Here is a 27,621-nt window from a genome sequence, read left to right as displayed (position 1 = left end):
TGCCTGTATATATTGGATTTGTAAATTATCTGACAAGAAAATAGAAAGAAAATCATTGGACGTATTTTAAAGCACACAATCTTAAAGAAGCCAAAAATATAATCTTGTTTTTGAGTTCATATACATTTAACTTGCTACAGTGCCAGTATATAGAGTCTCAAGTTTAGTCATAATTAGGCTGTGTGTGTATATGTGGGAGTAGGGTGGGGATGACCTTGATCTTTACCTCTTTTGCCTACTATAGCTTTTGGTACTTTGTGGAAGATTAATGTTAGTGAAGGTTTATTGAATATAAGTAATTATTTGTTGAATGAATGAATGGCAAGGGCAACTATATGATGGATTACCTAACATAATGAGGTAAAAAGGCTGTCAGGTGACATTTCAAAAAGGACATCTAGAAGAGAAGGGATGGTAACAGGAAAGAAAATCTTGCTACATCTAAGAAACAGAGCCCAGAAGCAGCTAGGACAATTTCTGAAACAGAGCGAGGCTCAGGTAATTAGTGTTGAATAAACTCAGTCCTTTTATTTCATTCCATTTCCCGTGAAACAACACGATGCCTGTTTTCTGGTGCATGTCTGTGTGCACATGTTTGTACTTGCAAGTGTGAAAATGATGAGGGATAGAATTATAGCTCCTAGTCTGTGTGTTTGCACAGAAAACAATGCATCAATTTGCTGGAAGGATACACTCATAATTATTTTTTTCTGCATTGACCTTCTGTCTCCAAACTAATGATTTGTTTATTGAACAAGTACAAATTAGGGGTATAAATTGTGGTTATGTTGTATCTTTGCTACAAAGGGTAATTTTTAAAATATCACTGCAGTGTTAAATCTAAGGATGCAGGGCTCTTGAATATTAAATAACATCTTGCTACTTAGAAAGAAACAAAATGAATGATTAGTGATCTGCTTGTACAACAGAAATAGCTAGTCTACTCCATGGAAAATTTAGAACACATTAAAACCCTAAAAATGTATTAGATATTTTTTGCCTGACATGCAATCACTTATAAAAATAGTCACAAAATCACAATTATTGTCCCAAAGTTCACTGACAATGATGCATGGGCTTGTCCTTTACACAGGTTTCCACATTGCAATCAGCATCCTGGCAGCTGCAATCAGGGAAAGGTTAGTGCTTTCTGAGTTGACACTTCAGAAAGCTTCAACTCTTAGAGTTCAAGTCAGAATTTATTGAAATCACTGAGTACAAGAACCTTTGACTGCAACTGTGACCAGAGTTGAACTCCCTATGCACATGAGGATAGATAACTCCAGAAGTGAGTTCACTTCCTACATCATCAATCAAGAGTTGGAGTATAACTTCAAAAACAAAAGTCAAAATCCAGTTGATTGTACTGCTCTCTTTACCTACTTCCAGATAAGGCTATATATTTTAACACTATTTACTTATAACATATGTTACTGCATAAGTTTATTGCAGTTAAATTTTATTATAATAATAATTCCTTGATGTGCATAGAGCTTTTTTCCTCCAAGGTAACATAAACAAATGGAAAAATGTTCCATGCTTATGGCTTGGAATAACAATTACTGTTAAAATGTTCATATTACTCAAAGCAATCTACAGATTCAATCTAATCCCTATCAAAATACCAACAGGATTCTTCACAGAACTAGAGCAAATGATCCTAAAATTTGCAGGAACTACAAAAGACCCTGAAGAACCAAAGCAATGTTGAGGTATCACAATTCCAGATTTCAAGATATACAACAAAACTGTAGTAATCAAAACAGTATGGTGCTGACACAAAAATAGGCATATAGATCAACAGAATAGAATAGAGATCCCAGAAATAAATCTATAATGACATGGTCAATTAATCTGTTGAGGAGGGGGCAATTATATACAATTAGACAAAGACAGTCTCTTCAATAGATGATGCTGGGAAAACTGGACAGTTACAGACAAAAGAATGAAACTGGACTATTTTCTTACACCACACACCAAAATAATAGGATTAAAGATAAAAATGTAAGACCTAAAATCATAAATCTCCTAGAGGAGAACACAGGTAGTAATTTTTCTGACATCAGCCAGAGCAACATTTCTCTAGATATGTATCCTCAAACAAACAAACAAACAAACACAAAAGCAAAAATAAACTACTGGGACTACATCAGAATAAAAAGCTTTTGCATCATGAAGAAACTATCAACAAAACAGAAAGAAAACCTACTGAATGGGAGAAGATAATTGCAAACAATTTTCTGATAAGAAGTTAATATCAAAATACATAAAGAATTTATACAACTAAACAACAAAAAACAATGCAATTTAAAACTAGGTAGAGGACTTCAATAGACATTTTTCTAAAGATATATAGAGCTGTATATGCACGTGCCTTTGATATTATGTAAGTTTTTAAAATATCCATAGCTTTCTTGACAGGTAATTGGGGGAAGCATTTTTATTTTCATTTAATAGGGAAAACACAGTCCCTATTTAAACATGATGCTCACAGTCATGAAACAACTTAATTGGGCCACAAGGAGAGTACACAGTAGAGAAGGAATGCACCTCTATCATTTGAATCCGGGCCTGCTGTTCTGTCCTATATAAAGTTTTGCTCCCAGAACTCACCAGTAATTTTTTTTTTAACACATTAGGGCTGGACTTTGGGAAAAAGAAAAGGAAGTGTAATATCACATCTTATTCAAGTAACTGTCTCTTTAAATTGAACTTCTAAAATCAAATTTGAGCCTGGAATCTTCACTGGAGTCTGAGGGAATTTTGCTAACAATTTTATGCATCTCACGGAAAAGACTATTTAATTAATAAAAGGAAATCAGTTGTTTTGTTTCATAAAGTAATGTTTTAAATGTAAAAATTAGATATCTAAAGATCAGTTGTGAGTGTTTTAGTTGACCATAATAGATGACTGATTCTTGGGGTAACCATATTCCTGGTACATGTAAATAACTTATGGGGCAGAGAAGTCTCTTTGTTCTATTCCACAATGATATAAAATTGGTTTAACAGGTTGTAGTAGTCATGCTTCCATGGAACTTCGTTAATTTTTAATAAAGACCATTAGCTTCAATATAGACCTGTGTCATATCTCTAATGCTCGTGTAAGTAAATTCTCCCAAAAAAGTAGCTTTAAAACGTGTATGTTGATTTGGAGGCTAAAAATGTCTTCATGATACACCCACAGGAGCTGTAAAAGTGTCGGCACGCTTGACTAGCAAGGACATGCTACCAACAGGATGGGATATTGTGTAATCAACACAAGCTTTAGTGACAGAGAAGGCTGAGTTTGTCTAAATCCTGTCAACACTGACCATGTTTTTCAGGAGAATCCTCTTTTAAACATGACTCATCATCTATAAGAGACCACTGGAGCCACTCCGTTGTTCTCAATAAGACTGAACATATTCACTATTTCTAAATGTGGCTTCAAATAAAATTGAACCTATTTGTCGTACTGTCCTGGAAGAATGTAATGAACACTGTTAAGGTGAGAGGGATGGTTTTTGTTTCCTGGTAATTTGTTTTTTTTTTTTTTAATCTGAGAAGGAAGATACAAGGAAGGAAGAACTAATTTAGGCCCTGATTTTATCCCATTACCTGATCAAAATTTAATATTTCACAGAGTTCTGCACATAAAGGGCTAGCAACAAATACTGACTGAATCTATTGAAATGAAACTTATGAGTAATTTTGCTTTTATATAAATTATAAAAATAACTGGGAGCTCCAGTAGAAACACATAATGTAGTGTCTGTTAAAAAAAAAAAGAAAGAAAGAAAGAAAAGAAGAAAAGAAGGAAAAAAGAAAAAGAAAGAAAGGAAATAAGAAGAAAAAAGGAAATGACCAAAGTAGAAAATCTGACCAGTTTTATGCTCTAAAAATATAAGCCCCACCCACACATATCTCAATATTCAGTGGTTACTCTATTTGACTCTGACTTTTCAAATAGAAAAGGAAATTAAATCTCATTGTTTACTTGGAATACAATAATTAGCTATAGATCAATCTCAGTTTCATAATTCATATCCATTATGTTAACAGAAGTACATAAATCTGATACATTATTTAAATTGTATTTTAAATGCAAAATTGCATATGTCATCTTTTTGGTTGTTGTCATATTAGTTATCATAAGTGGCTTATATTCTTAATATATAATTTAGAGAATTCCATTTTACCAGACAGGGTAATAGCAAACTGTAAAGCATGAATCATTTTATGCAAGTTTTATTCTTAAATCTGACATATCTTCTCACAATACTATAGAAAATCATCAGAAGAAAATTTGACACAGTGCTATGCTTGAATATTCCTTTAAAAAGGCCCTAGTTTTTGTAAAAGGAAGAAAATATAAGGAGGAGAGTTCAATATTTCTAGAATATGAGAAAACAATATATTTTTTTAAATTTATTTTAGGTCACAAGGAGAAAAATAGGAAGCCTTTAATTTTAATGGGCTCATGATGGGAATGTTAATAAAAAGGCTTTATCAAGATTAAAACAAAAACATTAAAAACAAAACAAAACAGAACAGAAAAACAGTGATGTGGACAGCTTAAGTGTATCCTGAGAGTTTCGAGAGAGAGAAAGTAGAGTCAATCCATGCCTGTACAGTGATCTGCCTCTATCTTCTTCAGATAAAGATGGGCCCTGGCTAGGAAAGCAGTTCCTAATATTCCCTTCTCCAGGTCTCTGAGGGATGTCTTAAGAAAATCCACATGGAATCTTCCTTCTGTCCCTGGCAAGTAAGAACATTTTTAAAAACTGCAAATGCTGCACTATTCCATCTCAGATAAAGTATATCTACACCTGTTTATATATGCCTATATTACCAAACTCTGCTGCACAGAGCTATATTCATTTGGGAACCACACACTCTAGCCTATATTCCAGGATAGATAGCATTAATGATTATGAGATTATCTTGGTGAAATGACTGATGTGGATCCACAATATTAAAATATAGAGATCTTCTGAAAATAAATTATTTGTTGTATTTATTTTTCTAAGAACAGTATTACCATTTATAACTGTGCACATTGGGATGAAAGGTTTGCTATTATTTTGTTTATAGTCCACTGTGTTATAATTTCATCAATATATCAAATAGTAAAATTGATATAGTAGTCCTTGGAATCCAAAGGTCGGGAAAGAAGAGGTTTTCTAAATTGAATATGGATCTTGATTATATCAAAAGCTCATTTGACTCTAAAGTATTTCTCCCCAAGTTGATAATAATCCTTAAAACAGCTCTATGTTTGAGTGAATTATGACATATGAATTGACAACCTAAATGAATAAATTTGTAGAAACATACAATCTACCAAGACTGAATCATGAAGAAATAGAAATGTGAACAGTTCAATTTCTGCTAAAAAGATTGAATGAGTAATCAAAAACCTCCCAACAGAAGTCCACTACCAGACGGCCTCACTGGTAAAAGCTACCAAAAATTCAAAGAAGAAATAATACCAACCTTTCTCAAACTCTTATCAAAAAGCTAAAGAAGAAGGAATGCTTCCAAACTCATTTTACTAAGCCAGCATTACCCTTTGAACAAAACCAGACAAGGACACTATTAGAAAAGAAAATTATAAGCCAATATCCCTAAAGAATATAGATGCAAAAATCTTCAAGGAAATATTGGAAAACCAAATTTAGCCATACATTAAAAAGAATCATACACCATGACCATTCGGATTTAATTCAGGAATGCAAGGATGGTTCAACATCTAAAAATCAATCAGATGCACTATATTAACAAAAGGAAAGATAAAAATCATATGACCCTCTTAACAGATGCAGAAATAGCATTTGACAAAATTCCACATTGATTTATGATTAAATATGCAACAAAGTGAACATACAGGGAACATGCGTCAACAAAATAAACACTATATATGACAAACCCACAGCTAGCATCATATTTGTTACAAGGTGGAGGAGGGTCAGTAATATATCCTCCAGACAGAGAAGGCACTTTAACACCAAAAAAACAAGAAAGCCACTCCATACCATTTACAGAGTTTTATTCCAGGTAACTTGCTGATGGGTCAAACAAATGAGTCAACAGATGATTCAGAGCGCTAACCAGCCATTTTCAGTCCCTATCTGGATCTTAATTCCCAACCTTCATGAAATGATGGACATGGTGGTGAGACCATAAGGCAGTTTTCTTTTTTTTTTTTTTTTTTAATGTTTTATTTATTTCTAGGAGAGAGAGAGAGAGACAGCATGAGCAGGGGAAGGTCAGAGAGAGAGAGGGAGTCACAGACTGAAACAGGCTCCAGGCTCCGAGCTGGCAGTCAGCACAGAGCCCGACGCGGGGCTCGAACCCACGAACGGCGGGATCATGACCTAAGCGAAAGTCGGACGCTTAACCGACTAAGCCACCCAGGCGCCCCATAAGGCGCCCCCTGTGTGCCACAGGGTAGCTCTACTAGTAATCTAACATGGTGTAATCTGTGGACCAGAGGCGAGAAAAGGATCAAGGGTCAAAGACAGAGTTGGTGTTGTTAGGACTCCTACATTCCATCCCCAACATCTTTATAGCTATAATTGATTTCCCATTTTGTCCTTGCTACAATCTCCAGACGTATCTACATCTAATTTATGTCTTACATCTATTATGAATACCCTCGGGACCTATACTTACTTGTTTTAGTACATTTTTGCCTTTGAGAAAGCCTCTTGTTGGTTAGTATGCCAATTCTATCAGCTTCCCAACTTTTGTTGTTGTTTTATTTTAAAGGAATATAAGACTATTAATTGAACACTGTGTATCAGTATTTACAGTAAAGTAAACAATATACAGTTGGATAATATTCTGACAACGAAGTTATTGTTTTTCCTGGTTCCTGCTGAATGAGTAACTCGAATACGGAGAAGATTAAGCTTACATGTAAGGCATGAATTGGGGTAAAGAAAAAACATGCAAGTCAAGAATTTAGATTATATTTTCATTTGGGGGTCCAAGAAAACATTATTTCTTGCCACCACTGTTTACAAGAGACCTTGATGGGCCCCCTTGTCACCATTTTTGTCATCAGTAAAATCATTTGTTTTCAATTATATCCCTCATTGAGGATTCTTTCCTTTTCAGTGAAGTCACTCACCATATTTGCTACTCTACCAATGGGCCCATTAACCATAGGGGCAAGATACTAAGTCCTATACTATGCCCCTGGGGCTGACTCTAAGATACAGTCTTCCATACCAGAGGAAAGCAATTCTCTCTCTAGGTTTCTAAAATACAAAGTGTAAATGGCATGTTTCATTCCCATTTTTTTAATGTTTATTTACTTTTGAGACAGAGGGAGTCAGGGCATGAGCAGGGGAGGAACACAGAGAGGGAGACACAGAATCCAAAGCAGGCTCCATGCTCTGAGCTGTCAGCACAGAGCCAGACGTGGGGCTCGAACTCACAGACTGCGAGACCATGACCTGAGCCAAAGTTGGACGCTCAACCAACTGAGCCACCCAGTCACCCCTCATTCCCATTTCAAGTACAATTTCTTGTAGTTCTTCCATAGAAGTCCAGCTTAACAGAGGGGAGAAAACAGCCTCTTCACTAGGCCAGATTATCTTGATGCTAGCATTTACCTAATGAATCAGATGAGCTAGGCACCTGAAATTCTCACCCGTGCCTGTGGTATATAATTTTTGTCACAAGGCAGGTCTAGCAGTGGCCGAGGCCACTTTTAACATCCGAAACCCATCTGACATAGTACCATCTCCCATGGTATCCAAGAGTGGTAACACACAAGCAGCCACCTCTTTTCAATCCTGTTGCTTAAAGTGTCTGTTAGTTCCACCAATTCAGCTGCAGAATATCCCCTCACTGTTTTCTGACTAGTGGAGATTTCTTCTCAGTCATTCCCAGGCTCACAAGTCGCCTGAGTGTTTGAATGAAAATTCTTGCTTGGAAATCATTTTCCTCCTCTATATAATGTCCTCATCAGAGGAATCGTTACTCCAGGGATCTCCCGATTTCCAATCCCAGTTCTCCTGAGATATAATAGTTCTGTCTCCAGTGTGTGGTAATATGTGCCCATACATTTTTGCCACCATACATGTCATAATTTCCAACTGTATCTCCTGCTTTTGAATTCTTTTGGAAATGATGTCTGTATTCGAGGAAGATGCAGTTTATACATCCTTTTCCAGAGCTAATGCTTCTTGGGTCTGTTCCAAATCTCTCCTTACTCATAATTCCTTTTCTGTGATGTATCTTAAGGCATGGATCAATGGCCAAGCTACTGCTGCAATAGCTTGTCTACTTTCCCTTCCCTATTTCCTTTCCCTACTATTTTGAATAGGATATCTAGCAATCCTGTAGGTGTCCTGTGGGTGCCATACACTGGTCTAAAATGCCCATAAGCATGACCAAGATTCCCCACATGTAGGTGGCTGGCTCACCTAGTTTTTCCCCTAGATGTAATGAGCTCCCAGGCTCCCCCTCCTTGCTCACCTTGGGCATGGACATCGAGCTTTCCCCTGACATCGTTTTTATAAATGCTTGTTTTCTTGTCCAGTATCTTTCTAAGTATGAAATTATTACAAGTTGGAGAAGGGCCAGTAATGTATCCTCCATACTAAGAAGATACTTTAATACCGAAAAAACCAAACAAGCCTTTCCATAATATTATACGGAGTTGTATTCAGGGTAACTTACTGATGGGACAATAAGGCAGCTGGATGACACAGAGCAGCTACTCTCAGCCCCTCGTCTCTGTTTTTAACTGGACCTTAACCTCTAGTCATTAATGAATGATGGCCATGGTAATGAGGTCACAGGGTAGTTACCTAAGGCTGTGTCATCTGTGAGTCAGAGGATCTCTACTACTTATCTAAAATAGCGCCATCCATGCACTGGAGGGGAAAACAAGATGGAAGGCCAAAGATGAACTTAGTGTAGTCAACATTCCTATAATACTCAAAAGCAAAAAGCTACAAGTTTTTCCTCTAATACTAGAAGGAAGGCTAGAAGGAGACACTCTCACCACTTTTATTTTATTATTTTTTAATGTTTTTATTTATTTATGAGAGAGAGAGAGACAGTGTGAGCAGGGGAGGGTCAGAAAGAGAGGGAGACACAGAATCTGAAACAGGCTCCAGTCTCTGAGCTGGCTGTCAGCACAGAGCCTGATGCAGGGCTCAAACCCATGAACTGCAAGATCATGACCTAAGCTCAAGTCGGACGCTTAACTGACTGAGCCATCCAGGCACCCTTCACCACTTTTATTTAACATGGTATTAGAAGTCCTAACCAGGGCAATTATGCAAGAAATAAAAGCATCCAAGTTGGAAAGAAAGAAGTAAAACTGTCACCAATTGCAGATGAAAAGCTGTTGTATATAGGAAACCCTAAAGACTCCACCAAAAATGGTTAGAACTAATAAAAGAATTCAGTAAAGTCGCAATATAGAAAATCAATATGCAAAAATCTGTCGCCTCTCCATACTACAATAATATCAGAAAGACAAGTTAAGAAAACAATCTGTTATACTTCCATCAAAAAGTATAAGATACTTAGGAATAAACTTAACCAAGGAGGTAGAAGATCCATACACTAAAAACTGAAAGACATTAGTGAAAAACATGGAAGACACAAATGAATGGAAATGCGTTTGATGAGTATAGCTTAGAAGAATCAATATGTTAAAATGTCCATACTATCCTAAGCAATCTGTAGATTCAGTGTAATCCTTATCAAAAGTCCAGTAGCATTTTTTTCATAGAAATAGAACGGACAATTCTAAAATTTATATGTAACCACAAAAGACCCCAAATAACCAAAGCAAAATTAAACAAAAATATTTTAATATTTTTGAGAGACAGAGAGAGAGAGACTGAGAGAGAGAACAAGAAGGCGGGCAGAGTGAGAGGGAGACACAGAATCCTAAGCACTCAGCACCCAATGCTGGGCTCCAACCCATGAACCATGAGGTTATGACCCAAGCCAAAGTTGGTTATTATCTTACTTATATGTAGTATCCAAAACCAAAACCCAAACCAAAACAAACTACCACCACCAACAACAACAACAAAAACAAGGTTATAGATACAGAAAAGAGATTGGTAGTTGTCAGAGTTGTGGGTGAGGGGGTGGTGGGAGAAATGAGTAAAGGAAGTAAAAAGATATATCTCCAGCTATAAAATAAATAAGTCATGGGGATATGATATACAGCATGGTGACGATAGTTAATACACTACTATATATTTGAAAGTTGCTAAGAGAGTAGATCTTAAAACCTCTCAGCAGAAGAAAATGTTTTATTAACTATGTGATGGTGTATACACTTTGTAGTATATACAGATATCAAATCAGCATGTTGTACACCTGAAACCAATATCCTGTCATATGTCAATTATACCTCAATTAAAAAATAATTTCTAAAAAAATTAAAAACTACTATTAGAACTCAAACTCCCTAATGAGAAATAATATTTTGCAGAACCTCTATGGAATTAATATTGTAATTAGAGTTAGATAATATATTTACGTAATAAAGGTGAATAAGAATGTGTTTCCATGTGTAGGTCCCAGTATGGGAAGCAACAGAAACATGGTCATGTTCATGTCTTAAAAGGCCTTTCAGAATAGGGAAGAAATAACACAGTAGCAAAACGTATTTGCTATGTTTCATGAAGTATGCAAACAAGGAGTTTAATGATCAGAGAGATTAGTTCTGCTAAAGAATACAGGGAAGCAGCCAGAGTTGCAGAATTTTGCCTTGGAAAAATAAGCCAGGATAGAGTAATAGCCTAAGTGGGAATATATATATATACCCATTTAATGATAATATGCCTATATAATCATATAATAATATACCTCTATAACCATATATAGTACATTATGGGAAATACTACAGAACAAATGAATATTGTTCTAAAACAGTTTAGATTTTATTTCAAATATCTAAGATACTTGATTAGGAAAAAGTCTAAGAAAGTCAATGTGATGACTTTGCAGTGCATTTCATCCTGGGGCAGAGGAAGAAATAGCCTTTTATAATAAATTTAAAGTACGGGGGGAGGGGATTGAATTGCCTAGTGATTGAATGCCATAGATAATGCTTAGTCAGGCTAAAGAATAAACAATAAATTTCAATATTTCCTATCATCCAAGTATTCAGTATGTGACAGTTAATTATGCCACAATGGCTATATTTACCAGGCTACTGGCTAAAGATGAGACACTAATATATTAATTCCTGGCATTTCCCTCAACAGTTACAACTGAGTTGCATCATATAGGGAAAGAAATTATATAACGATACATAGGATAAATCTATTTTTTACCAGGATGAAATAGTATAAAACATGTTAAAGTTAACCAACATTGATTCCTATTATTTCCTATCACTACTATTTTATATTCAAAGAGATTATTTTTTTTCCCTTGCTGGTAACAGCTGATCAGTATAGTTACAAGAAATTGATACTTGAAAAAGTGGATTCAAATGGTTTCATTTTTTCTTTTGCTTATTTAACAGCTTTATTTAAGTTTAATTTACATACCATTAAATCCACTTAAGTGTTGGATTCCAGTTAATTATATGGATCTATCTAAGGCTGTAACAAATAGTGTTACACTAACATAGAACACTAATCTATAATATTTTTTCTTTGGAACTGTACCCATAGCATTTAAATTCAATAGGTATAATGAATTCTGTTACTGTCAATAGGATATGATGACCTTCCTGCTATGGAGTAGGAGTTATCTGAGGTCTATAGTGTATATAATGTACTCACTCCATCTTGATGGAAGATAAAATTATTTTTCATATATGCATTTTCAATGGAATGCCGAGAATATTATCTCTGGTTCTATTCTTAGATTTCTCCTGAATATCAATAATTAATATACTTATTGATATTCAAGTCAGTGTGAAAAATCTCCTTTTCCAGTTTAGTATTGGCCCTAGGACTGTAAAATGACTATTCAAACACAGAGAGCCCTGTTTTCTCTCTCTCTGGAACATGTATCCTGGGTTGAGAGGAATAAAAATAGTCTAGGAGCTCCAGCTCTACACCTGTGTGGGTGGTGCGCTGTGCCGGGAAGTGACTTACTGGTCTGCAAAGCACGTTTCACAAAAGTCCAGGTATCAGCACTGCCTATGTTTGCACATAAAAATTACCCAGAGTGACGTTACTGCCGGGCTTTTGGTTGCCAATTTTTTCCATGTGACTTTCATCTTGTGTGTTCACCGTCCCATGATTACAAGACACTTGTTGTACCCCCAGTGATTATGCATATGTTGGAATCCAGAAGATGGGAAACCAAAGTGAGGAAGCACTGGCGCAAAACAGAGATATCCGAAAGCCTCCGGTGGTGTTTCTTTTATCGCTCACTGGCTACAACTATGGCACAGTAGCTACAGGGAGGCTGGGAACTCTAGCTTCTTAACTGAGGATGCTGCTACAAGGAACAAAAATTAGAATTCTAATAGGACCGGTAAAATGGGAAATTGTTACTGCATGAACAACCGCTGGTGTATTCTATAGTTCATTAACTGTCTATTTCTTAAACGTTATATAAAATGGGCTTCTTGTGTTAAGCCCCATACACTGTTACACTTCAGAAACTATTTAGAAATCTTCTCTTAAAAAGAAAGTGATATATCATTTCTTTCAGTAATTTGGCAACATAACACACTTCTGAATTAATGCATTAGTTTTTCTCTAAGAGAAGCAAATTCTTCAGCACTAGGCTCGCTAATTAATATTTTTGTATACGTGCAGTCAATTGTAGGAAATTATTTAAAAATGTATCTATAATTATTTGTGCAATTATTATTGTTGCTATATCAATTAGAGAGAGGTATTGAATGACACAAATTGGCAAACGATATTCTACTATGGACAACTTTTTCCCTTCTGCAGATTTTGTGGACCATAAATTAAATATTTTAACTGCTTGGCTATTAATAAGCAAAATATTGCTTTTGGGAGAAGAAAATTATTTTCAAGTAGAGTTTCATATAGCATTATGCAAAATTAATATTGAAATTCATGAAACTTTTACAGATGCTTTACACTTTTTATCTAAACATATAGAGTGATCTTCCACAAGCAATTTTTTGTTCATTGTTAAAATAACATTGAAGAGGTTAAATAGAAACAAAATTGTTGATGAATTTAATTACATCCTGTACACTGGAGAAAGAAAGTTGAAAGCCTTGTTTCAATTACATTTTAAGAAACTCACTGAGGCCTTCCACTGAGTGAATTTTTATAGCTGATTGATTTCTGCTACAAGAGTTAAGGAAAGGTCTTTTTAGAGAATCAGAGCTATTGTTGGTCAAGACCTGTGCATTAATGACAATTGTTTCACGGACCGCATGCCACTTTATCTCATCCAGAGACACTATTTTCAGTTGGGACAGTCATTTCTAAGGATAAAATGTTGGTTATTTTAATGTCTAACTTACTTCCTTTTAAATTGTCATCCCAAATTTTTTTTTTTAATTTTTATTTATTTCTAGGAGAGAGAGAGAGAGACAGCGTGAGCAGGGGAGTGTCAGAAAGAGACGGAGATACAGACTCTGAAATAGGCTCCAGGCTCTGAGCTGGCAGTCAGCACAGAGCCCGACGCGGGGCTCGAACCCACGAACCGCGAGATCATGACCTAAGCGAAAGTCGGACGCTTAACCGACTAAGCCACACAGGCGCCCCTGTCATCCCAAATTTTCTAAAAGTATATTTTTCTTAATAAGATACTTATAAAACTTTCTTTAAATGCCTGAAATGAAATGTTAATTTAGCTATATATAAGTTAATATGTAGAATTCACATTTTATATAGTCAATGTGGACTGAAAATTCTTTCAAACAAAATTATTTTTTTCCTATTTCAGGTAAGACTATTTCAAACCCTTGTGATGGTACACTATTCAATTTTGGAAACTCTTTTTAATCTTAATCATGGGGCACCTGGGTGGCTCAGTCAATGAAGCATCTGGCTTCGGCTCAGGTCATGATCTCACAGATTGTGAGTTTGAGCCCCATGTCAGGCTGTGTGACGACAGCTCATAGCCGGGACCCTGCTTTGGATTCTGTGTATCCCTCTCTCTCTCAGCCACCCCCACTCACACTCTGTCTTTCTCTCTCAAGAATAAGTAAACATTTTTAAAAGGGGCGGGGCAAACAAGAAATTTACTACCTACCTATATCTTTCCAAGGACTGGGCTAAGATCATTGCATTATGCTTCTCATTCGATTTAGTTATTATTCTAAATTTCTAGGCAAGTACACAGGGCATACAATTTAAGTCACTTGATCAGTTTATTAAGATATTATGTAAAATCCTAGGATTTGATCATGAATTGTCCTTAAATCATTTTCGATAAACCTTAGTATTTTAGAAAAATAGCAAATATGAATTACTGCACTATACTATATTAATTAAAGTATAATATCACTATCCTGTTACCTGTGGAATGGCTGTTATCAGTGCAGAAATGTTTGAGAAAAGATTTGAAACCCAGTGCCTACACTTTTTAGCAACATGTAGCAGAAACCATTTGATATTGAGTATGCTGTCTGTATATAATTAAAAGGTTGCCTTTTCTAGCCGCATTTTTTTATATGCCTGAAAATTAAATGTAGAAGTTAACAACAGAAATGTTTTATTGTTATATTTTTCTTTTAAATATTCATTATTTAATGGGAAAAATATCTGAAGGCTGTGTGAAAATTGGCTCAAATCAAAATATAAGTACATCTATATTAAACTAGATAACTCTTCCAATCGTCTTTATCAGGAGTAGCAAAAACTCACTATGAGTTCATTCATACATAGATGCTATTATTGACTGTTGCTGATTTATTTTTTATTTATATTTTCAAGTTTCTATTCATTTTGAGAAAGAGAAAGAAAGGTCACAAGTGGAGGAGGCAGAGAGAGAATGGGAGAGAGAGAATCTCAAGCAGGCTCTGTGCTGATAGCACAGAGCCCAGTGCAGGGCTCAAACCTATGAGCTGAAATCAAGAGTCAGATGCCTAACTGACTAGGCCCCCCAGACTCCCAATAAGCTTGCATATCTGATACTCATTTTAGTTCACATTATATTATTTTCATCATCTCCTGATTTTTATTTTTTACTTCATTTTATTATATATTTATCTTATAATGCACAAAATATATAGATCTATGTGTATGTATGTATTCTGCCTTTACCTATCTCTAAATATATACTTCATTATTTTCTTCATAAATTCTAATAACTAAAGGGTTAATAGTATGCCTGAGATCTATTCTTGTCCTGTATACTTGGGCATACCAGGGAAAGACAGAACACAACCTGGTGGAGTTTTCTTGAAAACATGATATTGACAATACTCTTAGCATTTGAATAGTCTTGGCTGTTGGGGACATGCTAGCATCTTTTCAGTTGGATATATCTCATTTAAGATAGTGGTAACAAACCTGAAATCTATAAACTTATGAAGCAGGGTCTCTTGGAAACTGTTTTGTATGCTATGTATTTATGTGAGTATAAGGGGATATTTAAAAACAAACCTAGCTTTCTTCTGTGTTAGTTATGTGGCTGTACCCATTACTTCTTGATAATCCCACATGTTCATCTGATTCAGAATGAATCTAATGTAACTAGAAAGGACATAGGAATCTCTCGAATATCTTCGCTCTCTCTCTTCATCTGTGTCTCATGACTATGTAGATCTTTAAATCTAAATTTTAATTGCTGGACATTTGGCTATATTCAAAATCAATGTATGTTTCATTAGATTTTTATTAATAAATTATTTGTTAATGGGGCCATGAGCTTTATGTGGTTTTTAGATTATGCTGTCGTAACATGAGCCTACAATGCAGTAATAAGTATCATCCACTCTCATTTTGACATCACATAACATGATATCCTTGTTTAGGACAGAAAAAGGAGAGGAAATAAAGAAGAAAAACTATTTTTCCTGGAAAAAAACCCAACAGTTTATATGTTTTTGTCTTTATTCGCAGTAGTTAATTTTTCTTATATAACACAATATTTGAAGACTGAAGAGGTTTCTCATTAGGAAAAATGTGAGTTCTAGACACACCTGTTCCCCAAATGCAATAAATGACAATGTATGTGACAATCAAATTTAAATAAAGAAGGGAAACATTCAATAAATTATTTATCCTCTTTGGCAAAGAATTAAAACTAATACGTAAATAATATAAAAAATACACTTGAAAATCTCCTTTGATGTAATACTCCATATTTGTTTTAAGCAGAGAGTAATTGTTGCAGGGATATGCAAAGATAAACTTTTTACTGGTATGGGTATAAATGATGAATAATCAAAATATTAAAAAAAAAAACAGTTACTTTATCATCAATTATTCAGTTACCTCGTTTTAGAAAAAGTGAGGACATTTTAAAATGTGCTAAAAAACAATGACTGATGTAGAAGACTACACAGAAAAAACAACAACATTGGTTTCTTTTTTACTCTAGCGTACATCTGCACATAAATTACACATAGATGCACTAACCTGTTTTAGGGTCTACGGAGAAGTAGGGCTGTCCCTGCAGGATACTGTAAACTACGCGGGCACTATTCCCATAGGTAGGGTCATCTGCATCAGTAGCTGTCACCTGTAGGACAGAGGTACCTGTGCATTCAGGAAAACAAATTTTAGTGGTGGTAACATTTAGCACAAGCTTTCTACACAGAAAAAGGCTATTCTGAAATACCTATGGAGTAGACATATCCTGCTAAATTTAATTTTTGGATTTATCTATCAAACTATCCCTTGCTTTTCCCCCATGATCACAAATGTACCAGATGAGAGGACAACACAGAATATTTGGTCTCTAATATTTTAATATATTTCTTTGTGTGCTGTCAACATTGCAAAAAGCCTCCTCTGACAATCACATAATCAGGGTTGGGTTGGGTTGGGTTGATGATCAAGGATCAACCTTGTATTCAATTATAGGGTAAGGTTAAAGGTATGGTGAGGGCATACGTTGCATGTTATATGACTATTCAGAAAATGGGAGGCGGGATGGTTTGTGATTAGGTTGGAATATGGATGAGTTGACATAAAATTATCAATGACATCAAAATAGCACATTCAAACATTTTCCTTCATTTATGTTCTTTTTATTTCTTACATGGACTATTAATGAGTCTCCTGATTGGTCTCCAAGGCTCAGTTCTCATTCCTTTAGATTCTTATAAACAGTACCAACATAATCATCTTTCTACAATAAGATCAAAATATGCCTATTATGCTGTTTTTTTAAAATTAAAGTGTACTTTAAAGTAATTCATTAACTTTAAAATACTGTCATTTGAGGTGGTAAAATGAGTGGATGTATTATGCTGTTTTCTTTTATGTTTATATTTTAAAAATACTGTTTGCATAATAAGATACATTTATATCATATTTCAATTATTCCCAAATGAAAATTGATCTACATATAACAAGACAACCATCTATTAAGGACTATGTAACTCCACTGTAAAATTAGTGGGTGAAGAGCTCTCATTTATTCATGAAATGTACTTGATGAATCATCTAATAGTGCATACTTGATATTTTACTCTGCCTAACTAGAAAAATTCCACTACTAATTCATATTATGTAGCAAATAAAATCTTTCCACAATCAAGTATGTATGCAATTCTGCAGTCATTTTGGTCTTTGACTATGGGCACACTGACAATTTTCAGTGCTTAATTTTAGTAATTATTTCAATTATTTAGGTATGGCACACTTATTAAGGGTCAAATATCTGTTTAACTACAAAAATTTTACTTCCACGTGGAAATGCAGATGCAACTTTAAGCAAAGCTTGTTTTTTGAGGGATCCTAGAAAACTCAATAGAATTAGTCTGCCATGTTTACCTGACAATCCTTATTAGCAGGTTATCAATGTATATGGACTTTTAATAATATGTTAGGATTCTGGCCTCTAAGAAGTAGTTTTACACTGAGATTATAAGCAGAAATCTGGTGAGGAGTTATGCATACTCAGAAGGGTAGGACTATGTGATGTCTAAAGTAATCTCTAAGAATGAAAAAACACAATAGTGTCATTAAATGCGGCAAGAACACTGAGATTAGGTTACTTGTACACCACAGGTGGAAGTGTACATTTAGCAGATTCCTATAACATCAAACACACATTGACCATACAACCCACCAAATTGTTCTCTTGGGCATTTATGCTAAAGTAATGGAAACTATGTTCACATAAAAGCATGTTTGCAAATATTCAGATACATTCACAGCAACATTAATTGTAGTAGACACAAGCTGGAAAGGACCCACATGTACTCTACTAGGAAAACAGTTAAAGAAACTATGCATTCATAGCATGGAATACTACCCAACAATAAAAATAAACACCCTGTTGATATGTGTAACAAATTGGATGAATCGTTGGGGAATTATTCCCAGTGGGGGGCGGGGGGACAATCCCAAAAGTTGATATATTGAAAGATTATGTTTATTTCACAGTCTTGAGATGATGAAATTTTAGAAATTGATAATAGATTAGTAGTTGCCAGGTTGAAGGAGAAGAGATAGAAGTGAGATTGGTATATAAAACAGCCACAGGACCGATCCTCAAAATGCTGGAATGAGAAAGGTGTGGGATATGTAAACATACATAGGTGATAGGTTACATAGAACTAAATACACAAGTAAAACTGGGGAAATCTAAATAAGATTTGAAGGTCAAATAATTTTGGTTACCTGGATATATGTTTTATAGTTTTACAAGATGATGTAAAATGTTATACCACTGAGAAAAACTGAGTTAAGGATACGAAGGATCTGTTCATATCATTTTCTAAACTTTTTAAATGTTTATTTATTTTTGAGAGAGAGACAGACAGACAGACCGTGAATGGGGAGAACCAGAGAGACATGGAGACACAGAATCCAAAGCAGGTTCCAGGCTTTGAGCTGTCAGCACAGAGCCCAATGCAGGGCTTGAATCACAAACTGCAAGATCATGACCTGAGCCCAAGTCGGCCGCTCAACCAACTGAGCCACCCAGGAGCCCCAACCACTTCATTTCTAATGACTGCATGCGGTCTATAATCTCAAAATTAAAAGTTTAAATAAAAGACAAAAATGTTTTCTTGCCTCAATGATATTCCACTCTTAGAAAGCCATATTTAGGCTTGTGTGGGCATTATTATTTCCCTCATTATAGCATTACACGTTCTGGCTCCATTAAAATTCAGAATTAGTTTACATGTGTACTACCTCTTTCATCTCTAGTTTTAGTTAGTCTTATGTTTATAGAGCATTAATTACTTTTTATGTGATGTCACAAAACTTGTTCCATACCTCATACTCATCTCTCCAACCTGTTCAGAGAATACCAATCTNATAAAAGTAGGTGTAGGAGGCATTTTTGTTGGTATCACATTGAAAAAAATTAAAATCTATAGTAGGTGCCCAGATAAACTCTTTAAGTGTAAAAAGCCATAATATGGCTAATATGTTATAAAATTATATCAGTCAAATCTTTGATCTGATAGGAAAAATGCTGATTGTACCTGGTATATAGGGGTTATTGAGATTCAGATAGGAGAGAACAGCATCACTATGTAAGAAAGCATTAAAATAATAGTCATCTTTAGGGCACATGTGTTTAATTGTTTAAGCATCCTATTTTAGCTCAGGTCATGATCTCTGTGGTTGATGGGTTCGAGCCCCATGTTGGTCTAGGTGCAGACAGCACAGTGTCTGGTGCCTGCTTTGGGTTCTGTGTCTCCCTCTCTCTCTGCCCCTCCCCAACTTGTGTTCTGTATCTGTCTTTCAAAAAAAATACTAAAAGAATTTTTAAAAAAATAATAGTCATCTTTTAAGAAGCCACACTTCTCAAAGTGAGCCTGGGGTGTACTAGGGCTGCCTGGGTGGCTCAGTCAGTTGAGGGTTCGCCTTCAGTTCAGATCGTGATCTCACAGTCTGTGAGTTCAAACCTCGTGTTGGGCTCTGTGCCCACCACTCCCTCAAAAATAAATTAGTATATAAAAAATTAAAAAAGAAGCCACACTTACAAAATCCTCACATTTTAAAATTTGTGCTAGCCTTGCAGTAGTTATTTAGGTCTTAAATAGTTTTTAATGTCTTAAAAATGGCCCAGAGTCATCCATTCCACACAGAAATCTGAGAAAGACAAGTAGTGCAAGATCACACCTCATTTGCAGTAATAGGCTGGATCACCACATGACAAAAAAGCAATGGAAAAAAAATTTGTTCTATTTGCCTTGAAGTGTCTATAAAAGTTGAGCTTTGTTACATGAATGCTGCAAGGCATAAATGGAGTGACAAGTGAAATAAAGAACAATGAGGAAAGGAGAAAGAAAAGAAAGAAAGGTACCCTGGTGGTATTGCCTAAGTGATGGTTTAAAGTAGCACAGAGAAGTGAGCAGAGATGGGTTCTTGGAGAGAAAAAGAAAATATATTAAGTTTATACCTTAATCAAAATATATGGTCATTAACAGTTACACACATCTCTATATAATAGGTTTCATAGGTACTGGGCAATTCTAATGTGTGTGAAGCAATAAAGAGGAAATTACCTGCATCACTCTACTCTGGTGGCATCAGAAGGTATCAGGACACCACTCTGAGTACACAGATTGCTGGTTGAAGGGAACACATGTATGTGTACAGCATATAGCCCAACCAAATATCAGACTGCCCTGATACAGTGGAGGTGAAAGGTAAGAGCAGGGATGGAAAATAAGTCCCTTGCCAAACTGCTCAAGGATTTCCTACAAGAGGAATTGGTAGGGAAGTGTCAGGTCAAAAGAAAAATATATACACATCTTCCTTATGTATTTGAAGCCTAGATGGCAACATTTTAAGAACCATTAGTGTTTTTGGGACTTCTTTTACATTAGGAAAAAAAAAAGACTTTTTATTAAAAAATAGATAATCTAAAAAATAGAATCCTTCAGGGTGTGTGTTATGGTTTAAAACCAAACATACCTATGTTTCCCCTCAATGTTCATGTGTTGAAGTTCTAGACTCCACTATGTCAAGGTGATCTTATTTGGAAATAGGGTCATTGCAGATGTAATTAATTAAGATAAAGTGCTACTACTCTAATATGATTGTGTCCTTATAAAAGTGGGGAATTTGGAAACACACACAGAGATACAGACACACACACACATACACAGAGTTCATTATGTGCAGATGAAAACAGACATTGGAGTGATTCTTAAACAAGCCAAGGAAAGTAAAAATTTCCAGGAAACCACCAGTTACTAAAGGGGAGGCTTGGGTCAGATCTCTTTCTAGTACTTTAGGAGGGAATATGACCTTGCGTATACTTTTGACTTCAGATTTCGAGTTTTGGGAACAGGGAAACAAAAAGTTTTTGTTGTTTAAGTTATTTGGCTTTTGGTACTTTCTTACAGGAGCCTTAGCAGACTAATAAAATGTGTTACAGTTGCAGTGGGAAGAAATTACATTTACTTTCAGGATTTACAGGTGTTCTTTAACTGAATCTGGAAAAAAATCTAAAGTCATAAGTCACACACACACACACAAACATACACAAAGATGTCAATTCCCTATGCTATTTGATGCCAGCTATACCATAAATGGGATACAATAAAAAGTTATTCTCATAAGTTGATAAATTTATGTAGAAATTAATGGTACCTGATTTTTTAAAAATATTTGGGACTACTAGTGATATAATTGAAAAATTGACATTTTTCAAGTAAATTAATGAGATACAATGGTCATATTAATGAAGAGTTTTTATTCCTGGTTTAAAAGAGAAAGAAAATCAGCATTTATTCTAAGAAGGGCATGCCACATTGGACAACTCAATTCCTTTATTCATACTATGTACCCCAATTGTATACATAGTAAAAAAAATTATTATTCTTATAATGCTCTATATCCAAATAAAATATATGAAGTGATGACAAAAATTTCACTATTCTACAATATTAAAATAATCTATTTTTTCCCAAAAATATTACATATTGGTCGATATATATTAACCTAGTAACCCTTTCTGTTTATAACTGGCTTTTAGTCAAACTTTAAAAATGTTTTATAAACTTCCTTAATTTTTACAACTATTTCCCATTAAAATTTTTAAAGTTTCATTGGCTACTTAGAGTACAAAATTTTCATGTTAAATGTTTCCTATGTCACCCACTTAGCTGTTCCCATGCTAGGGATTAGTACCTGTCAGCTGATGCTTTATACAAATTTGGAAAAAAAAAAAAAAGATTAAAGTACATAAAAAAGCTTTCAAGATATCTTTTCTGCAATAAAACTTAAGCCTGGTTTCCTTTGGGAATGGCCCTATGTCACTCTTTTCATTCAGTCTGTTTTTTGTACTACGCTTATTAATAGCACACATTTTAGAAAGTTGCATATCAAAGAGAAGCAGAAAGAGTGGACTTTTTTGACAGTCTCTAAGGACCAATCTGAAATATTTAATAAGGCATTTTAATACAAGCAAATATTCTCTGAGATTGTAAATTGTTTTGCATGATTTGTCAGGGTTCACAGCTGTGTTAAAATCTCAAGTGAATCAATACTGAGCAAGAACTTTGAGCAAAAATAAGCTGAAGATTTATGTAGGCAGAGAATCTCTCTCTGAAGGAAATCTCTTAGGGCTTAATTCTCCAAAGAGTTTTCCAGGGAGTGTGAAAAAGCAAGTCATCAAAATTCAACTAAAATTTCATTCTACACAGGAGGATTGTAATTTTACCAACAGAGCAATAACACAGGACTCCAGTCATTGTGTAATTTGATAAAGCTTTGAGCATTCATCCAGGAGTCATTGGATTTTTAAAAATTCTTTGCAGGAACATTTCTGAAACATCTGGTACCAAAACAAAAATCACAATTGCAACTGTGTATTATTTTTTCAACTTTTAAAAAAGTTATATATTTATTTTTGAGGTAGGGAAAGAGAGAGAGGGAGGGGAGGAAGAGGAGGAAGAAAAAGAGGAGTGTGAGTAGGGGAGGGGCTGAGAGAGAGGGAGAGAGAGAATCTGAAGCTGGGCCTGTGCTGTCATATCAGAGACAAACATGGGGTGTGAACCCACAAACAGTGAGATCATGACCTGAGATGAAATCAAGAGTTGGATGCTAAACAGACTGAGCTACACAGTTATCCCTGTAACTGTGTATTTTAAATCACGGCTAAAATAAGTTCCATGTACTTTCAATTAGATTCCATTTATGGAACTGCATAATTTGAAATTTCACATTATTCAAGTAAGTTTTATAATATATTCCTTAAATAGAAAAAAATAATAAATCAGGAAATAACATGAATTTAGTACCAATTAAATGAAAAACTCTCTGCTATATGCCATTTAATTATTTTTTTAATGTTTGTTTATTTTTGAGAGAGAGTGTGTGACCAGGGAAGAGGCAGAGATCAAAGGAGACACTGAATCTGAAGAAGGCTCCCAGGTTCTAAGCTGCCAGCACAGAGCCCGATGCAGGGCTTGAACCCACACACTGTGAGATCATGACCTGAGCCAACGTGGACTCAACAGATTGAGCTACCGAGGCACCCCTATGCCAGTCAGTTTAATAATTAGATCAATCCATTGAGAAAATTACATTTAATGCCATTTTACAAATGGGAACATTGCAGTTGAAGAAGGTTGTGTAGTTGACATTTAGAAAAGGCCAAATTCAAGCCTGGTGTTATCTGTGTTGATATGTGACATTTTTTCCTCTACTATCTATTTCTCCAACCAGTCATGATGGATTTTAATAGTTCCATCCAGTTCAGTAGTTACAGTGTCTTCCACCTGTGTGTGTGTGTGTGTGTGTGTGTGTGTGTGTGTGTGTGTGTGTGTGTTCCCTTGATAGTATGTAATGGTCTTCCAACTGCATCTATCTGGGGAGAGGTAGCATTATTTTTCACCCTCTGCTTACATGGTCAAAGACCAATTCAGTAAAGATACCTTGTAAAATAAAGATGTGTGTAGACTACTTAGCGGAAGTAATCTCCAGGTACTGACAACACTGTTGTGCACTTCTGGAATCTTCCTTACCAACTAAACACAGATGGGTACTAGAGGAAAACTGCAATACAGAAGGAAAGGAATGCCTATTTCCATCTCTGTCTACTTCCCTCCGTCTTTCTGCTTAGGGTGATATCTCTGGCAGTGTCTGCTTTTCTGCAATGATTTCAGCCCCTCTAAGCTGTCTTCTTTCATGGATCCATTCATAAAGCCCAGCTTGTGGGGTCAGGTAACACAACTCTTCCAGTCCTAGGGATACAGAACTCCTTCATTGGTTGCCTCAAGGCCCACGACTTGGTTTTTCACTTCTTGCAGTTTTGTAACTTATTCCACCTATGTGATTCCTGCTCTTGATCTAATTTGCAGTGGGTTTTATTTTTCTGCTTAAATTCTGTGTGATACAGGAGGTATTCACAGGTTTCTCCCAAGCTATCTTGCATTGCTTTTCTGAGTAATTACTATAAATGACCAGGTATAAAGGTTAGGTTCTGTACTCAATTCTAATATAGTTAGTACTTTTAAATGAAAATCTATGTTCTTTAGAGTCAAACTTTAAGTTAGTCAACATACTGGAGTCTGACAAATGCATAGTTCAGAGCAGGAATATCTATCTATCTATCTATCTATCTATCTATCTATCATCTATCTATCTATCATATGTATATACACACATGATAAATATTTCGATATTTCTCCAAGTATTCACCAGTTGTTTCTTTAAATTACCATATGTGTTAATTAAGTCCATTGAACTGTTGCTCATTTAATATCAGTTTCTTATCATATTTTAGAAGTTAACACCTATAAATTGCTTTAATGTTCAATGGAAAAGATTCACTTGAGAAATAAAACATTTTACTAAATTCAGCATTGTTCTGATTAATGTCATATTATTTCAGATGAATTTTCATTATATTGCATATTCATATATATACATATGTATGTATGTATTTGTATTTTAGAGAGAGATCACAAACAGAGAGAGGGGCAAAGGGAAAGAGAGAGAATCTTAAAGCAGGCTCCAATCTCAGCGTAGAGTGGGACTCAGGGCTCAATCTCATGACCATGGGATAAAGACCCAAACCAAAATCAAGAGTCAGATGCTCCACTGACTGACCCACCCAGGGAACCCTAATCTGTATATTTTTAAAGTAGACCCCCCAAAAATAAATTAGAAAAATATCATATACATATATACAATCAGAAGCCTTTTTACTTCTTAGTTCCTATGCCCACTCTTGACAGATCCATTGTTTGAGTGTACCAACTCTTTGTCCGACTGCCTGTTCTTTCATTATAATTTAAAATTGTCTGATTGTATCACAGTTGAAAAATATTCACTGATACACCATAATTAAAAATGAAGAAGTCACTGTATCAAAATTATCTCCCAATACCTCTTGCATCCCACAATTTAATTACATTACTAATTTTATTTATTTTAATGTTTATTCATTTATTTTTGAGAGATAGAGAGAGAACACAAGTGGGGGAGGTTCAGAGAGAAAGAGAGACACAGAATCTGGAGCAGGCTCCAGGCTCCCCCTTGTCAGCACAGAGTCTGAAGCAGGGCTCAAACTCATGAACTGTGAGATCATGACCTAAACTGAAGTCAGATGGTTAACTGACTGAGCTACCCAAGCAACCTTTATATTATTAATTGTATTGTATGACTGTTGTCACTATGGATAAAATGCTTAATTAAATCCCTATATTTTACTTCAATAATTTTAAGTAGCAAATAGTATGCTCCTAATGATTTCTGAGAAATTATGTATAATTTACAAATCTTTTCACGCATAATTTTTGTCAGTTGCATGATTTAAGTCTTTGTGGTATATATTATATTATGACTTTTATGATTTTCTATGGCTTTATTTGATGGTATATATTATATTATGTCTTTTATACTTTTTTATAAAGTTTTATTTGAGAGAATGGATGTAAAAGGACATTATCAAATATATAAATAAAAACAGAACTCTAACTCACAATCTGTAGCAAACCACCCAAGAAACTAACCCATTATCTATACTAACCAGCCCAGGAACCGGGGTACTTATTCTCAGTAAGTCATATGTCTAGGAAGTTAAATGATTCACCTTAGCAACAATCTAGGAAGTCAAGCAAGAACATTCAGCTCCAAATGGCCAGGATTTGATCAATAACTTACAATTTCTCTACATCTTTCTCCTCCTCCAACTTAAAACAGATCAAATAAGGCAAAATACACATTCTTAACCAATTATATAGGTAGGATACTCTGCTTCTAGGTAGCCCACCCACAACTTCTCTATGACAACAGCCTCCAATCATGGTTCACTATAAACCTTTTGTACTCCTCTGCCTGCTTTTGAGTCTCTGCCAAAATGCAAGGGAATGAATGTGGTTAATGCTCTTGTTACAGCAAACTCTGAATAAATAGCCTTTGCTCATTCTCATTTGGTTGGTCTTACTTTATTTCCATAAATTCTTTGAAAAAATCAAGAATAAGCACTATTTGATGATACAAAAATTATTCTCTGCAAAACCCATTAATATGACTTGAATAATTTGAAAAGATGCAAATGCCTAGATTTCTAAGCCTTTGTCAGAAAAATGAGAATGTTAAAAGAGTCAAGAGCAAATGATTTTTCACAGTTCTTAGTGCATATAGCATGTTTTTTACCCCTTTTCTAATTCCAATATATTCTTCTTTCTAGAAATACTGTAGAGTTTAGTAATTTGCTAATGTTCTTAATAATAATGACTTCTAGTATATTCATGCTTTGGGAGTAGATATGGTTGTTGATTTTTCCTAGCCTTACCATGTCTGAAATTTTCTAAGTCTTTTTCATATCTGAAAAAAAAATATTTTCTCTAATATTTGATTGATAATCTCGCTGCTGCACTGAAAGAACTTTTATACTGTTTTCCATTGTCTTCTTCATTTCTATCTTTGCTCATGAAAACTGTAATACAGACAAATTCTTGTCATTAAACACTTATCTCTTTTGAGAGAGCATGAGTTGGGTAGGGGCAGGGAGAGGAGAACAGAGGATCTGAATCCAGCTCCACACTGACAGCAGTGAGCCTATGTGGGGCTTCAACTCAGGAACCATGAGATCATGACCTGAGCTTAAGTCATCTTTTTTTTTTACATTACATTTTAAAATTTCATTATCCAAGGAAATTTGATATGTGGGTTTTCAAATTAGTTAATTAATTAGTTTTCCTACTTGGTGCTTATTTACATTTTTTCAAGTTGAAAACTCAGGTTTTCTTTTGTTCAGTATCTTTTTTGCAAAGGGGAAGGAGCACCTGGGTGGCTGAGTCGGTTGAGCATTGGACTCTTGATTTTGGCTCAGGTCAGGATCTCATGGTTTGTGAGATCCAGCCCTGCATCAGGCTGTGGGCTGACAGCAGGGAGCCTGCTCAGGATTCTGTCTCTCCCTCTCTCTGCCCCTTCCCTCTCCATCTCTCAAAATAAATAAACTTTAAATATATATATATATATATATATACATATATTTAACATATTTAAATATCTAACATATTTAAATATATATATATATATATATACACACACATATTTTTTCCCACAACAGAACAAAAATATTTCTAGTTGATCATCC

At 35.0% G+C, this 27,621-nt stretch overlaps 1 protein-coding gene across 5 annotated transcripts in view; it reads right to left on the bottom strand.

The window, feature by feature from the left end:
• LOC144238239 (cadherin-18) overlaps positions 1-27,621 on the bottom strand; it is a 595,479-nt gene that overhangs the window by 206,022 nt on the left and 361,836 nt on the right. For all 5 annotated transcript variants that reach the window (XM_077772003.1, XM_077772030.1, XM_077772038.1 and 2 more), the window contains exon 4: positions 16,509-16,628. In XM_077772003.1, the coding sequence (XP_077628129.1) occupies positions 16,509-16,628 (120 nt within the window). The remainder of the gene's footprint in view (positions 1-16,508; positions 16,629-27,621) is intronic.

The sequence above is a fragment of the Crocuta crocuta genome, unplaced genomic scaffold (assembly GCF_008692635.1).
Source record: "Crocuta crocuta isolate KB4526 unplaced genomic scaffold, BGI_CrCroc_1.0 scaffold51, whole genome shotgun sequence".
NCBI lineage: Eukaryota > Metazoa > Chordata > Mammalia > Carnivora > Hyaenidae > Crocuta > Crocuta crocuta.
The sequence above is the reverse complement of the archived record's forward strand: the minus strand, read 5'-3'. Positions and strand labels throughout refer to the sequence as shown.